At 35.8% G+C, this 13,092-nt stretch overlaps 1 protein-coding gene across 7 annotated transcripts in view; it reads left to right on the top strand.

Annotated features, from left to right (window-relative positions):
• LOC109402290 (protein Teyrha-meyrha) overlaps window positions 1-13,092 on the top strand; it is a 98,654-nt gene that overhangs the window by 3,571 nt on the left and 81,991 nt on the right. For 5 of the 7 annotated variants that reach the window (XR_009999456.1, XM_062860846.1, XM_062860848.1 and 2 more), the window contains exons 2-3: window positions 9,570-9,800; window positions 9,855-10,059. Coding sequence is in view for 6 of the 7 variants with exons in the window: in XM_062860846.1 (XP_062716830.1) it covers window positions 9,570-9,800; window positions 9,855-10,059 (436 nt within the window). In the remaining variant the exon portion in view is untranslated. The remainder of the gene's footprint in view (window positions 1-9,569; window positions 9,801-9,854; window positions 10,060-13,092) is intronic. The other 2 variants (XM_062860847.1, XM_029857185.2) reach the window with 1 other exon arrangement.

Below are 13,092 nucleotides of genomic sequence, written 5' to 3'. Positions count from 1 at the left end.
CGGAAAATAAAGTTTTTAATAGAAAAATTCCAAAATTCAAAATTTTTACAAAATGTTTTCACCTAAAGAAAAGGTAGCCGAAATACGTTTCAAGCAAAAATATTAAAGTGTAGAGATGATCAAAAATAAATCAATAACAAAAATTCATAAAATTCCTTCCGGCTCTCCCTGGACCCCCCCCCCCCCTAAATTTGGCCCTGATCATAACCCTCCTTCGTAACAAAACCTTCTTCTATAACTGTGGAACGTAGGTATTTCATTGCTGCTACGCAATCCACCGTATCTTTCGGAAATATGTGCCATTTCTCTGTCTAGTACAGTGGTGCTCAGGCTGGAGGATACCGCGGGCCAAATTTACAATTTGAGATCGACCTGCGGGCCGCATAAAACATCGATGCACAAAAACAACAACAAGAACAATTCTAAAGCAACCTTATTAAAAATCTGAACTGTTCAATTTAGATTCATAAGTTTGGTTGAGAAAAACGTTTGAGCTTCAAATTGAAATTCAAACAAACAATGGAGAAGTTGCCCCTAGAATTGCCTTGAAGCCACTTCAAGAACTTGTCAAGCAGCTTTTATAAGAATTTCTTTTGAATCGCTACAAAAAGTTTGCTGGATTTTCTCCTGAAATTTCTTGTGGAGCTGCTCCAGAAGGTTTTCGAGTAATTTCTTTTAGTTTTTGTAGGATTTTCTTGGAACACCTCCAAGAACTCCTCTTAGATTTGCCTTTGGAACTGCCCTGAAGTTACTTCAGGAATTCCTCATTAATTGTTTCGAAGAATTTCTCCTAGAATAGCTTTCGGATTTTTCCGAAAAATTTCCAGGTGTTTCTTGAAGATTTTAGAAAATTGATTTTCCTCAGGCGTTCTAGGCATCTTTTGTGTCTTGATGCAGTTGGTCCTGGAATCTTGTTTGTAGTAACTCCTGAAAATTCTCTTTTTGTTGCTCGAGGAATTTATTCTAAAATTGTTTAAGAAATTTCTGTTAGAGTGACACCAGTACATTTTTCTAGGAGATGCTCCTATAATTTCCAGTCGTCACAACTTTCTCATTGAGTTTCTTCAGGTTCATTTTCTCCAGGATGATTTGAGTTTCTCCATATGTTTCGCTTAGAGTTGCTTAAAAATTTTCTCCAATAATGTTTCCTAGAGTTTCTCCAAAAATATATTCAAAAATTTCTCCAAAAGGGCACAGGAGACGCTTTATGAATCTCGCCTGAGATTGTTTTTCTTTGAGTTCGTTCAGGAGTTTCAAATTGGATTCGTTAGTTTTGTTTCGAAAAATGTGTGAGTGTTATAATGGAAATTTAAACAAACAGTGAAAATTAAACAATATGGCTAAAATATAAACGACTCATAGAAAATTCATCATTTTCCATACCAAAATCATAAATTGCCAATAAAGAAGTAAGGGTGGGAGCAATAATAAACTATAAAATTTCCATAAACAAATCAAAAAGAGCATAAATAAATCAAAATTTCCCATAAATAATTGATTTTCGAGCAATAAAAAATGTCGGAATTTCCACAAATAATTCAAAAAATTCAATAAATAACTAGATATTTTGGTTATTTTGGAGGAATATAAATGGTACTTTTGAAAATCAGAGCCTTGACTTGTTCCTTTACACTTATGCATTAAAAGTTTTACATAAAAGTCAACGGTTTCAGCAAAAACAGGGGTGTCCATTTCGCCCCGGGTGTCCATTATGCCCCTAATCCCCCTACACTCCATTAGAAAGCAAAAATCTTTCACTTTTCACATCAAATCTCGCATAGATTACATTCGAAATTGTTCCATGTTCACTGGAGATTGCTCCATAAATTTCTGCTAGAATTCCTCTAGAAAACACTTCATGAATTTCTTCATAAATTCCTCCACAAAATCATAAGTTTAGAATGCTTTCAGAAATTTGTCCGTTAGAAAAACTGCTACTGAGATTTCAACCCAAATTTCTTCAAGGGTTTCTTTTAAAGTTATCCATGGAATCCTTCAGAAATTCCCCCAGGGATTTGTTCGTAATACCTTCCATGGATTTGGTTTAGAAAATCCTCCATAGATTCTGTAAGAAAATTTTTCGGAGATTCCTTCAATAGTTCTTCCAAGTATTCTTCCAAAAAAATTTCCAGTGGTCTTATCTTGTTATTCCTTCAAGTATTTCTTCACGAACTCCTCTAAAAATTCCTGCAAGAATTACTCCATGAACTCCATTGGGTCTTGCTGAAATGTCTCTCGGAATTTCATTAGGTATTTCTCCGAATATTCCTGCAGAAACTCCTCTAGAGATTCTTGCATAATTTTAATCAGTGGTTCCAGCAGAAATTCTTCCGGAGATTCCAACGAAAAATCATATAAAGCTTTCCTCAGAAATTCCTCCTGATATTCCTCCATGTCCATGGTTCGTCTAATGGGTTCTAAAAATTTCTTAAAGATCTTCTGGGAAATGTTTTGATTAAATTTCTGAAGAAACTTTGGTGAAGTTCCTCAAAATAGAAAGCTTTGGTAAAACCAACAAACAAATGGCTAGAAATTGGTAAAATAGATTGTTTGAAGGTTCTTGAAAACCCCAGAAACTAGTAGTGTGCCGCGACCTAATTTATCGATATTATCGATATCGGTTTTCCAAATTATCGATATCGAAACGATATCGGTTTTCAATTATCGATATCGGATCCGATATCCGATAATGAAAAAAATATGAAATTTTATTCTCTTTTTATTTATATTTGTCAGTATCAGTTTACAGTAACTTTTAAAAAGTGAAAATATTAACATCCCAAGTAACCACGGTGCTGAAGCCTTATTGCATGCAGATATACGGTGTTTTTAGAGCAATCATTACTTTGCATGAACTAAGACTTCAGCACCATGGTTACTTGGGATCTTGTTCATTTATTAGGACTTTCCGGAAACAAATACTTAGAAGGAACTGGCATAGCATTTCTAGTTATTTTTTTTTTTGCAGCTTGATACAACAACGGGAACCCACATTTAAAATATTCTCAGTAATAGGAAAATGCTGCTATACAAATTTCAAATCACCCTCCTCCTGCCCTTATGGACCCTTAAGTAAATAGAGGCTAACTCCAAAATATGTCGTTGAACGCATAATGGAACCTCGCGTTGAACTATCTATTCATGATAACTCCAAATCTTTGTAGCACTGCATCCGATATCGCGCAAGCAATATCGTCGATATCGGTTTTTTGATTATCGGATATCGTATCGATAATTTGGACCTGATAATTAGCGATAATATCGGATTTATCGATATCGGCACACCCCTACCAGAAACCCAATCAACCCGTCAGGACGCGCACCGTTGTAAAAAGTACGTGGTAGTTTTAGGATCAACTAGCCACGTGCTCTGAAAGGTTAAATATTTTAGAAAACAAAACTTAATTCAACAAAAAATTAAGAAAAGAAAAAAATACTTATGATTTCTTGAAGAAATTTATGCAGCTTTTATGCAGGCTTGACAGAAACTCCCTCGCGAGAAAATGAGGAAGCGATTTTGGCGATTGTCTGAGGAGTGAAAATAAAACTCAGAAATCACAACGCAAATCCTCAACAGCATCGAGCGTGAGCTTGCCGCGCAGCGAGGAGTTCGTCCAACACTCATAATTACTTGTTGTGTTTCTCACGTCCACTCACACTCAAAAAGCTCTCGCGAGTTCCACTCCCATACAAAGCAAGACTCTCGAGGCGAAAATCGCACTCAAAAACCCGAAATAATCATCGGCTCTTTTTTCGTTCCCCTCTTCCTCGCACAGTTTTTATTGCCTCTCTGTTTGGGGTTCGTTCGCTCCCTCGCGACGAGGGAAAAGCAAAACACCGCTCTAGAGCAAGTTGCAAAACTCTTTTGATTTCGAGGAGGATTATCAAGCCTGCTTTTATGCTGGAATTCTGGAATGTCATTTCTAATTACTGTGCTAGACTAAGTGAGATTTTTGAAATGCAAAATGTGTTCGTACTTATATTCGTATAAGAGAAAAAAAATTGTGAAGATTTTTGAATGACTCCCATTGAAATCTCTAAAGAAAAACACGAATAAAAAAAAATTGAAAATAAAAATAAAAATAAAAATCGAGCGGAAAATATTTCTGCGAAAGATCAAGATCCTTAAAAGTTGGAGAAAAAATAATAACTACCAATTTTTCCAAATTAACAATGTCCAATTTGTCGTGGGACGCCAATCTGGATGCTTGCCAAAGGCACCATGGAACCACGCTGCGGCTCTGTATGTAACATCAATTATTTACTGACCAGATTTAAGCGATATCAGCCGTTCAATTATGTTAAAAGTTTCATAAGAACTTGAAACTATTATTTAGTGCCTTAATATTTGTATTTTAGAAAACTACAAATAATTTTCTCCCCCTCGTTGTTAACAGAAGTAAAAAAGGCAAATACTCCATAATTCACCACAACCAGGGATGGGATCATTCATTTTCAATCACTTACATTCACTTGCTGTTAACTTGTTTCAGAAACATCGTAGCAAAAATCAAAGTATGGAACACTTTTTTTTATTTTTGTTTCACGTGAAACTTTGTAGAACAATGTACTAGCGTAGCTTCAATATTGGAGGCTACAGAAGGCAGAAAACGCATCTCTCCACGGCGTGATTGTAATTTACATTCACGGCGTGGAGAGTTGCCTTAACAGCTCGCTGCTGACGACTTCGGTATGCTTGTGCGACCATAATGTTATACAAGGTTAAATTCATCCATACATTGTTTTTGATAGCATGATTTTGAACTAAGATAGTGGCAAGTGTAACTCTTTGCAAAAGAATGATCCCATCCCATCCCATCCCAACAACACATATAAGGGGTTTATATGTTGAGGACGAGCACAAAATCGATTGTTTTATTCTTTTATCTTACAGTATGCGTTCTTAAGCATGGTGCTTCAAATTTTCATAGAGATCCAAGCAGTACAAGCAAAGATATAACGTTTTGCGCCTCGCTCTCTCATAAATGTGTAGAGCCTAGATCATACTTGAAATTTAAAGCGATTATCTCGGAATTAGGGTATTGTACCATTCAGGCAGGTGTTCCTATTTTGGGCACTTGCCGCTATTACTAAGTCAATTTCAAACCGATCGATTTGAATTTTTGTACAGAGTTAGATACTGTACGTGCCTAACTCTATACAAAATTTCAAATCAACCGGTTTAAAATTGACTTGGTTATAGTGGCAAGTGTCCAAAATAGGTACACCTGCCCAAATGGTACAAGACCCACGGTGCTTCATTTACCGTTATTATCAAAAAAAATAGACCATCAAAACCTGAAACGCCATTCTCTTTCTTCATCATTCCTACACCTCTGGGCAAATTTAAAAAAAAATCGTTAGACGAAATTTTGAGTTACGCCCTTTTAAAGGGCCTAACCCCTAAAAAATCAGAGTTTCTATAGAAAAACATCATATTTCGTAACAGAAGCATGTTTCTGCCATCAAAATTTGAAACGCCAATCTCTTTCTTTATCATTTCTACACCTCTGGACAAATTTTTAAAATAATCGTTAGGCGAACTTTTGAGTTACGCCCTTTTAAAGGGCCTAATCCCTAAAAAATGAGGGTTTCTATGGAAAAACATCATATTTCATAACAAAAGCATGCCTTGAAGTCCCAAATAATAAAACGTATCATTAATAATGCTACAATTTGAAACTATGCGCTAATATTGGCTATTTGTATTGATGTTTGTATACAAATTCGCCATTACGCTAATATAAGGGAAGTATTTTCAAACATGTAGGAAGCAATCATGTTTGTATCAACTGCCATTCATAGCGTGGGACGTAAGTTTTTTGTATTGCTTTTTTAAAGACAAAACAAGCGATGGCATGTGCCTATCCCATTCGTTAGATTTATTGGTGAATGCTGTTTTCAACTAATAAACATACAAAACTAAGGATTGAGATGATCAATTGTAATGATAGTTCTATATTTAACTTCTAAACTACTTTACCGAAGAATAAACGTGATCAAATGAAACTAAGTTTTATAATAATTCTACTATAAGTACTTATGACCTTCAAATGGGCGTAACTGGAGAATTTGACCAACATTATTTTTGAAATTCAGTTTATGGGTGTACATTAACTATATAAATGAAAAAGTAAATGAACTGTCGTTTATGTTTTTCATTGTATATTGTTCTGGCTATAATAGTAAATGAAGCCAACAACGTCCGTATCCTACAGGTTAAAGAATACTTCACTTATACTGGCGTTATGGCTAATTTTTATACACAATGCATTCAATATTAGTGCATAGTATCAAATTGTAGCATTATTAATGATACTGTTCATTATTTTGGACTTTGAAGCATACTTCTGTTATGAAATATGATGGTATTCTATAGAAACCCCAATTTTTTTAGGAGTAAGGCCCTTTAAAAGGGCGTAACTCAAAATTTCGGCTAACGATTGTTTCAAAAATTTATCCAGAGGTGAAGGAATGATAAAGAAAGAGATTGGCGTTTCAAATTTTGTTGGCAGAAACATGCTTCTGTAACTCAAAAATTCGCCTAACGATTATTTTAAAAATTTGTCCAGAGGTGTAGAAATGATAAAGAAAGAGATTGGCGTTTCAAATTTCGATGGCAGAAACATGCTTCTGTTATGAAATATGATGTTTTTCTATAGAAACCCTCATTTTTTAGGGGTTAGGCCCTTTAAAAGGTCGTAACTCAAAAGTTCGCCTAACGATTATTTTAAAAATTTGTCCAGAAGTGAAGAAATGATAAAGAAAGAGATTGGCGTTTCAAATGTTGATGGCAGAAACATGCTTCTGTTATGAAATATGATGTTTTTCTATAGAAACCCTCATTTTTTAGGGGATAGGCCCTTTAATAGGGCGTAACTCAAAAGTTCGCCTAACGATTATTTTAAAAATTTGTCCAGAGGTGTACAAATGATAAAGAAAGAGATTGGCGTTTCAAATGTTGATGGCAGAAACATGCTTCTGTTACGAAATATGATGTTTTTCTATAGAAACTCTGATTTTTTAGGGGTTAGGCCCTTTAAAAGGGCGTAACTCAAAATTTCGTCTAACGATTTTTTTAAAAATTTGCCCAGAGGTGTAGGAATGATGAAGAAAGAGAATGGCGTTTCAGGTTTTGATGGTCTATTTTTTTTTGATAATAACGGTAAATGAAGCACCGTGAGACCCGATGTGTTTCCAAAAACGTCGGTACGGTGACTACGATTGCGGAAACAGTTCTGAACCAATATCAACCAATTATTTTTTTTAAGTGTTCGCTATTCATGTGTCGTGTCCATGAACGATCAAGATTTTCCAAAAAAAAAACATCAGTTTTGTAATTTTTTATACATTTTGTGCATGAAAAAAGTGTTTATTTTTTTTGGAAAAAATCGTCCCCGAACAGTTGGACTGTGATGATATTCACGTCAAACCTTTTTAAAGAAACATTGTTCTACAGAAAATATTATAACTTTGATAATTAGTACTATTTTTTCATATTTTCAAGCTGATTTAACACATTAGCATTTGTACTATGTTGAAACTTTAAACACAAACCATTCGATCAACATTTCAAAAAAAAAAATCGATGCGCTATCAACAATTTTATAGTCGAAACATATATTGGGACTGATTTTAGCCCCTCAGACAGCAATTATCCAGCACCCTTTATTGTTGCGATTGTACTATTGAAAGTACTGTACCAATAATTAGGGACAATGGAAATACGCGGCAAAATTTCACAAACATCGCGGGCTGCTACCCAGTCAACACATGATCGCATATGATGTTGAATAGGATGCAAAAGTGGAGGCGATATACACATACATACTTTACACGTGGCTGAATGAAAAGAGGTACGCATATGGCCTCCACTTTAGCATCCTCTTCAACATCATATAAGACTTTGTGTTAGCTGGGTAATGTGAATTTCACGGCAATATCGCGGACTCATATTTTTGACCGTATTGTTGAGGAAAGCTTCAATTTTAAAGACCAAATGAAAAGTTAATTTGAATTTTGTGAAGAGCAATCATAAAAGTATTAAGTTTGATGAAAATCAGATAGGTAAGAAAAGTTTGTATAATGCAGATAAGGAATCGAAAGTTATGAATAGGCAAACATCACACATGAAAAACACGAAACATTTTCACTAACACTCACCCCTGTTAACACCAGTAACTTTCAAGCCAATTGATCAAAGTTGATAATTTTGCAAGAAAATGTCTCTATAAGTATGTATCATAACTGCTTACGAAAGTTCATAATTATTCTAGCAGAACTTTGAACTGTAGCGTAAAATAACCATCTATTATGCGAATTGAAATTGGTCATGATTGTACAAAAAGCTTAAACCACGTCTGTTTGTTTTTCATCCACAGTTAAAAGTAAATTATGCATCGATATTTATGAAATTTAACACTAATAATAAACAAACATTGAAGAGTTCTCAGTCAATTATTTGACCAATTTTATCGATTCAATACAGAGCTACAACCGAACTTCTGTGTCCTGATTATTGCGGATACACGCTTTAGAATATAGGAATGATCTTTCAGGAGTTATTTTTTCATATAACATTATCGTAAAAAGTACCTGAAAATGGGTGTTTTTCGGGAATTTGTTCTATAAATCACAGACACCCCGATAGAACATTTTCATCTTATCTCCAAATAAAAGATTAGACTCTTAGCTTTCATTTAGTGAATGACTTATCGATACTGATTTCATGTTTCCGATAAAATTTCTCACAGACACCTTGCTATTAGTTACTGAATTACTTGCAAACTTCGCATATTCGTGTAATTAAGAGGTTATACAGTCAGGATTCGTTATACACGGTGCCATCCACTTTACGTCCACCGCAATTTCTCTGTTGTCTTTCAACCAATTCAGTTTATTTTCAGATGGTAATAAGCTTACAATATGCCGCACTACACACAAAAAATGAGCCCAATCGAATGTAAGGCAGCCGAAAAACCGCGGTGGCGTATTGTACTACCCACCGTGTATAACAAATCCTAACTGTATATGTTGAGGTCGGACAAATAAATCGAATTTGTTGCATTCATTTATGTTAAAGAACGGGTTCTTAAGAATGTTGTTTCAAATTTTCATAAAGATCCAAACAGTAGAAGCAGAAATATAGCGTTTCGCGCCTCACTCACTCATCGTGTGTACTTGAAACATTAAGCGCGATGATCTCGGAATCATGTTTTTTTATCAAAAACGAAATACGGATTTTAAGGTTTACAAGGTCAAGCTTGCCAAAACTGCATGATTTCATATGGTAAGGGCATGATTCATTTGTGAGTTCGGATACAACAATAGTACGTTTTTAAGATCTCGATTAAACGAAATCGTTTAAAGACATACACATTGACATACATTGTCGTATAACATACTTATGATGTGATTGGGGGTATACGTCGCAGATATGTTTAAAATAAATGACATTAACTGCACAAACTGAAAAATTTGCTCCATTATACACCATAAAGCAAATATGAAACGCGTACGCGTCATAATCCATTCCTCAAATTAACAAATCAATCATGACACCCTTCAAGCTACCGGACGCCAAAGACCTGCACCATCTTTCGCTAATGAGTGGCTACGGTGCCCATCTGCTGCACGGCTTCCAGCCTCACTTCCTACATCCACTCAACCCGGCCGTATCGACAGCCAACGGAACGAGCCCTTTCGGTGGAGGGGGAGCGTTCGTCAAACCGTTTCCTTCGAACCTGCCACTTCCGTCTGCCTTCGCACCGCCCAAATGTCTCGGATTCGGCATCGACCAAGTAAGAATTTAAATGCACCAAACCAAGCGGACAGTTTACGATGAGTGATGTCAGAATATCTTTTCAAAGGGGCTGCTGTTCGGTAGCAGTACCGGTTCGGAATCGTTCCGGACGTCGGACTCGTCCAGTCCAGCATGTGCATCGTTATCACCACCGGCCAAAGATGAATCCATGGAGGGCCAAACCAGCGAAGAGGGCGACCGAGATCGAGATCGGATATGCAGTCCGGAGCGGAGTCCTGAAACACCTGGCTTCAGACGTGAGTACCACTTTACTTCCCTCAATTAGAGTGAACATACATTTACAAATCGCCACAAATAGCTGCGGGATTTCAGCCATCTAATGAATCGGCATAAATCGCTTTTATGTTCTGCACCTTTCACCGTCTACGACTGCCAAAAATAGTGGGAAAGAAAGCGATAATTAATTTTTATTATTATTGTCGAAGCGTGCCACATTTCGGTCGAAATCTGTTAACACCATTTTTCATCCGGACAGGATTCCGCCGGGAAAAAAAAGGTTGCCGTCATTCATTCATGTAGCCACACTACCCGAAGTGTGGTGAACATGCCTTGCCACTTATCCAAAAATTCTCATGCTCTCTGACCTCACCCGCTCATCCTCCGCACACGCTTTGGCTCGTACCCAAACGAGGCAATTTTCGGAAAAGTTATGATATTCGGGATCGAATTACTGAACATTTTTCAGGGATCAACTACCACGGGTGCCAGAATGGTGAAGCGACAAAAATTCACAAGACAGAACAGTAAAAAGGGTTCGACACTCGGTGACGTAAATCTAAATAGGAACTTAGGAAAGACAAAAGCACAATCTATCCAAAGAATCGTAAATTTTGGCCTCCCACGGGCTAGCGGGAGGCAACGAGTGTATCTATAGGGGACGTTGAAATGTAATTGAAAAACTCGTGTAAATACGACCGGTTCGGTGCGTCGCAATGAAGACTTTCGGGACAATTAACGATGTTAAAAATCTATTGAAATAGTATAAATAGCTTCGATCTAGTAGTTGATATTTTGAACGCAGTTGTTTAAACAGCTGTAGGTGCGCTTAAGCATAAAAAAAAATAAGATATTGTGCATTTAGAAAATCACTTGTATCTCAGAGTTACTCCAACTAACAAACAGAAAAGGTTAAGCCCCCACAATAAATATAACTTATTGAACTTTCATGAAAATATATCATTGAAATTATTTAATTTTATTTTTCATGCATTTTCTCCCTTTTTCCCTGTTAATCTCCTTAAAAATCTGCACAATGGTAGTGAATTTTGGCATCAATCCCTTTGGCGTTTTCTCTCACCCTGTGAGGCATCGCTACCAAAATCCGTGGAGGACTCCCATGAAAATTCCTGGAATAGGGTTAAAAAAATAAATTGGACATGCATGGTGTAGTATGTCTTATTTCGAAAATCGTATAAGAACAGAGTCTACTAAATTTCTTAATTTAGATCAATTAGAGATTTTTTACTGAGTTACGTTGAAAAAACGCTTAACAATTAGGAACTTACTTCAAAATTATCGAAGATGTAAATTGGGTATCTGTAACCCCACAAATGCGGTGGTACGTAAGAGAACACACACTTTACACTTGACTACAATATGCATCTCAAAATCGTTGAATTAATAATTGTAGGACATTAAAAAATCTTATTGCAATGAGAATTGTTTATTAAAGAGGCATTACCCGAGCAAAGTCTAACAACAAAATGATAGCAAATTGAAAACTCGATTTGTACACAGCAGCAATTTGATATCACATTTTGGCATCAGTTTGTTTTGACTAAATTTGATTCCAAATTTTGATTTCATTTTGCTGTCACTTCAAACTATTATGGATATCAAGTTTTTATGTTATTTCAAAACTTCTAAGCAACCCTGTGGATTAAGGACAAACGTCGTGAAATCCCGCTTGAACAGTGCATCAAAACTTCAAATGCACAAATCTCAAGAAGCAAGCTTTAAACAACAGCGCTTTTCATTATTCTGTGCTTGCTCACTTGTAATAAGCTTAAAATAAGAAAATCAGGTGTGTTGGTTTTGTTTACGAGAAGAGATTTGTGCGCTCAAAATCGTGAGTAGGTGCCAAAGTCAGCCATTGTGGCGGCCATTTTGGGATCCCAACAAGTCTGTCCTTAACTCTAAAAATATATTCTTAGTGCAATTATAAAGATAATTATCTTATTGCATTGAGCTTTACATATCAATCGAAAAACTCCACTATTCAACGATTTTTTCATTTTTCGTACTGATAGCAAAATCAGTTATCCGTTTGCTATCACTGAAAGCAGGAATTGTTTTCAACTTGCTGTTACGGGAACATTTATCTGCTCCCATTTTTGATGTTTTAACCGTTAAAACGACCAAAACGACAACAACCCGAGTTATCATAATTTGCAATATCACAACATCAAAATTTGTTTTCAATTTGCTGTCAAACTTTGCTCGGGTAGACAGTCAATCTCCTAATATTCACATTGTGTACTTCTGATTCTATTTCAATACATTTTTATATCGGAGGACTTAATGGTAAAAATGGCTAAAATAGGATTAAGTGCTAAATAGTGAATAAAGCATAAATGATACGCTCGTTACAGCTACTATTTTTTTTTTCAAAAATGTTATTATTTGTACTTGTACAAGGTTCTTTTTACCCTTAATAAAGTTACCGTATATCATTACGAAAATACTTCAAATTTTAATCCGGAATGCTTCCACTAAAGACAGGAAAATAGCAAGATTAAAAATTGATGTAATGTAGTAGATCGTATGCCGTAAAGGCAGCCTATTAAGAAAGAAAGACACTACACCAGAGGTTGTACAGACTGAACAAGCAACTAACATTAGACAACGAACAACACACATAACACCCAGTGGAGAATTTTCCGTTTGACGAAAAGTTTTCCCCAACTGGAGCTGGAATCGAACCCACACTCCGGGGCTTACGAAACGTCTGATTTGAAAATTGCCAATAAATAAATAAGTGTGGAAGCACTAATAAACTATAAAAGTTCACTGAATAAATCAAAAAGTGCATAAATAATTGTCACAAATAATAGGATAGATCAGTGAAGTACTCCGTTTCTGCAATGAAATTATGCGAAATAATTTGATCCTGTTTGAGCAAAACTTTGGGCAACATTGTTGTTGTTTTCTCCACTTCTTGCATCATAAACAACATAGTTATTCAAAGTTTTGCTCAAACAGCATCGAATTAAGAGTTTTTTGCACCATTTCATTGCAGAAATGGAGAATTGACCTTCTCACCATACTAA

The sequence above is a fragment of the Aedes albopictus genome, chromosome 3 (assembly GCF_035046485.1).
Source record: "Aedes albopictus strain Foshan chromosome 3, AalbF5, whole genome shotgun sequence".
Taxonomy (NCBI): Eukaryota; Metazoa; Arthropoda; class Insecta; order Diptera; family Culicidae; genus Aedes; species Aedes albopictus.
This window is presented reverse-complemented; position numbering and strand designations above follow the sequence as displayed.